The following is a 3,938-nucleotide window of genomic DNA, read 5'->3' as shown; positions in this document are numbered from 1 at the left end:
GGGCAGGCTGACCGAGGGCTGCGTTCATTCCCAGCGCTGTGCGGGCAGCGGGGTGCCTCAGCCCGGGAGCGGTGCCCCTCTCTGTGCCCATCCTCAGCTCCGGGGCCCCGTGCTCGCTGTGCCAGGCGGGTTCAGCCCTGCAGAGCCCCGTGGGGGTCCCGGGCACAGAGCCCCGCTCATCTCGGAGGGGACACGACGGGAATGGGGCAGGTGCCAGCGCGGCTCTGCTCGGGACCGACCGGGAGAGGGAGTTTGGGGAATGCCTCTCTCCTTTTGCTCTCCTCGCATCCATCCTTCCATCCTTCCCTCCCTTTCTTTCCCCCCTCCTTTCCCTCCCTGCGGCAGGAAGGCAATTAAACAGCAAATCCACCCCCCTGCCGTAGTTGCACAATTTCCTCCGCTGCCAAACTCCCTCGGCGGCGGGGGCGGATCGCGCCCGGAGCCGCTCGGCCGAGTTGAGTGCCGGGGCCGCCGCTCCCCGCCGGGCTCCGCCGCCGCCCCGGCGCCCGAGAGCCGCTCCGAGCGGCGGGGGTGGCCACGGGGGAGGGGACACAGCGGAGCCGCTGTCGCCCGGGGGCTGCGGGCACGGCCGGGAGCAGCCCCGGGGCAGCGCTGTCGCCCGCGGGGAGCCGGCGGCAGCCCCGGAGCGGCCCCGGGGAGCGGCTGTGCGGGAGCGGGGGTGCCTCTGTGTGTCTGTCTGTCYGTSYGTSTGTCTGTCTGTCTGTCCGAGCAGCAGCCGCTCATCCCTTCCCTTCCCTCGGCTGTCCCCAGATCTGCTCCGGGCGCGGCAGGAGGTGGCGGCGGCGGCGGCGGCGCGGACCCCGGGCGCGATGGAAGCGCACATCCCCTCGGCCGGCAATTCCTCCAGCCAGCGCAGGAAGCAGGGCCTCCCCCAGCACAGGGACAGCCACTTCCCCGACAGGTACCGGGCCAGGGCCGGGCTCCCTCCGCCCCCGAGCCGGGGCGGGGTTTGGGCAGGGCCGGGGGCTCGCACCGGGGGATGGAGCGGGTGATGTGGGGTGCGGGGAGGGGGCAGCGCCTGGGTCAGACATTGGGATGGGCTGTCCAGGGCAGGGGGGAGTCACCGGCCCGGGAAATGTTAAAAAAGTGCGTGGATGTGGCACTGGGGGATGTGGTGTGGCGGTGACCRGGACAGTGTCGGGTTCATGGCGATTTGAGAGGGCATTTCCAGCACTGAGGACCGAGTGATTCCCTGCCCACGCTTGGGCAGAGCTGATTTGCCCGGGCGAGGTGTGAATGTGTCCTTTGGGGTGCTGGGGATGCTCCTGCCTCATTCCGGGATGGAAAGGGGGGATCTGTGCCTGTGCACATCTGCATCCACATCTGGGGAGCGACTGCCGGGCTGGAATGGTGCCAGTCCTGTGCTGATGATGCCAGTCCTGTGGTGATGATGCCAGTCCTGTGGTGATGATGCCAGTCCTGTGCTGATGATGCCAGTCCTGTGGTGATGATGCCAGTCCTGTGGTGATGATGCCAGTCCTGTGCTGATGATGCCAGTCCTGTGCTGATAATGCCAGTCCTGTGGTGATGATGCCACTCCTGTGGTGATGATGCCACTCCTGTGGTGGATCCCCAGAGCAGATGCCACCCTCACCTCTTCTTGGGCACAGAGCACGTTGAGGTGCTTAAATTTGCATTTTGTAGCATTCCCGGATAATGAGAGAGAACAAACGCTCTGGGACGGAACAGAAAGAAAAGTTTTCTTTTTAAAGGAAAAGACCCGCAGCTTGCCTTTCCCACTGCTAGGAGTGCTGGAAAGCTGATATCCCCCCACCCCCCAGGAAATTCTCGCTCATTTATCTTGCTCTGTGCCACGAGCCATTCCCTCTGCAATCAAGAACTTCAGAGGGAAATTAAATTAAAGCTGTGTGCGTTCCTGACAGGGATGGCAGAGAGGGAGAGAGCCGTGGGGATGGAAAGGCTTTGGATACTGTGGGATGAGCAGTTCAAGGCTCTGATATTTACACTTTTTTTTGGGTTTTGTGTCGGGGTGGGGGCAGAGCCGGCTGCACTCTCAGCTCTGCAGTGTGGCYGTGTTGAGTGCAGAGCCTTTCCCCCATTTACAGACAGATCCTGTCTGGTTTGGCTGGGCAGAGCCTCTCTCTCTCTCCCCCAGCGTGTACTTTGGCTCACCCGCGCCGAAAATCGCGGATCCTGCGAGGAATGCAGGGCTCGGGGAGCCTCGCTCGGTGTGGGCTGGAGAGGAGCCAGGCCGGCCCCGGGGCTGGCTGCAAAAACATCCACGGAAGGGTGGAGGCTGCTCCAGGGAGGGGTGGGCTGGAAACGGGGAGGTGCAGATCAAACCCAGAGGGGTTCACCCCTAACGGGGAGGAGCAGTGGGGATGGAGCTGGGCTGGAAATGGGGAGGAGCAGATCAAACCCAGAGGGGTTCACCATTGACGGGGAGGAGCAGATCAAACCCAGAGGGGTTCACCACTGCCAGGGAGGTGCAGATCAAACCCAGAGGGGTTCACCAGTCATGGGGAGGTGCAGATCAAACCCAGAGGGGTTCACCACTGCCAGGCGGGTGTGGTGGGGATGGGGATGGAGCTGGGCTGGGCCAGGAAGGGTTCAGGGTGGGCACAGTGCTGTAGGGGACACTTGGGAAGGCCAGGAAGATGGGTGTGCTCGGATATTTGTCATTAATTAATAATTATATCTTTGCTGGTTAGAAACAGCCTGGGAGTGTGGTTTTGTGAGGATGAAATAGACCTGTGGATGGGGATTTTCTTGGAGCAAGGTTTGGTTTTGTGAGGGTGAGACAAACACGTGGATGGGGATTTTCTTGGACCAAGGTCCTGTTGGTGACACCGTGGTCCCTTCATCTCTTTGCTCCCTTCTCCCTCTCTTGGAGGAATCACTGAAACTCAGACATCTTGCCAAAACCAGTCCACAGGCCACAGATTTCATTTGGTTCCATGGTTTTGGTTTCCTAAATCCATCCTAGATGGATTCAGCCTGGCCTGCTTGGTTTGTTTGAGAAGATGGTTGAGTTCAGTGGTATAAAAAGACTTGGAAAAGGAAATGGGTACAACTGAAAGGTGCTGCTGCATCTGCTCCATCCTGGAGYGTTTCCCATGCCCACAGTGCTGCTCTGCTGCGGAGCTGGCAGGTGGCTGTACCCTGCACAGCTCTTGGATCCCGTTCCCTGGCTGCTGCCTCCGAGATTTTTTGGCACTGTGCTTGGTTTGCTGGGGTCGTTCAGCCTGGAGTGTTGTTTTTTTTTTTATTTTTTCCCGAGGTGCTCATCCCTGCTGCTCTCTGTAAGGAAGATTTCAGAGGGAAAAACCTGTCCTAGAGACAGAGAGAGCTGGGGCAGGGCTGGGTGAGCTTTTGGAGTGGGGTGAACATTCTTGGCTGGGTGTGACACGTCAGCTCTGTGCTGGGAATTGTTGGGAGTTTGGAGAGTTTGGAGTTTGGAGAGTTTGGAGTTTGGAGAGTTTGGAGTTTGCAGAGTTTGGAGTTTGCAGAGTTTGGAGTTTGGAGAGTTCAGTGTGGGCCCCAGGAATGCTGCCAGCCTGAGCTGCCACCAGCACCCCCATCCCAAGGTCCTGGCGAGCCCAACCCCTTGGCAGGAGTGAAAATCCAGTTTTTAATAATGACACAGACACGGTTAAGGGGATAAAAAGGGTTTTACCTCGGGATTTGGGATCCCAGGGGCACAACTTGATGGCAGAATGTACAGCACGGGTACAAGTTTTAGAGGTTTCAGGAATTGGCATTTCTGTCTAGGATTCCCCAATAAGATACAAGTTTTATAGGGTTCAGGAATTGGCATTTCTGTCTAGGATTCCCCAATAAGATACAAGTTTTATAGGTTTCAGGAATTAGCATTTCTGTCTAGGATTCCCCAATAAGAAACTTCACAAATGCAGTGATGTCCCCCTATTCTAATGAATCCTGGATGAGGTCAGAGC

General features: G+C 58.7%; 1 protein-coding gene across 1 annotated transcript in view; it reads left to right on the top strand.

The window, feature by feature from the left end:
- Positions 1 to 733: 733 nt before the first annotated feature.
- The window catches only part of LOC130587452 (sterile alpha motif domain-containing protein 11-like), a gene marked incomplete at both ends in the record, with an annotated part of 12,147 nt that continues 8,942 nt past the window's right edge, over positions 734 to 3,938 (top strand). The window contains one exon of the mRNA XM_057388428.1: positions 734 to 922. Within this exon, the coding sequence (XP_057244411.1) occupies positions 734 to 922 (189 nt within the window). The remainder of the gene's footprint in view (positions 923 to 3,938) is intronic.

This window comes from Malurus melanocephalus, unplaced genomic scaffold (assembly GCF_030028575.1).
Source record: "Malurus melanocephalus ecotype Western Australia unplaced genomic scaffold, MMel_1.1 scaffold_1919, whole genome shotgun sequence".
Lineage (NCBI taxonomy): Eukaryota > Metazoa > Chordata > Aves > Passeriformes > Maluridae > Malurus > Malurus melanocephalus.
Note: the sequence above shows the minus strand (reverse complement) of the source record. Positions and strands in the feature narration are given on the sequence as shown.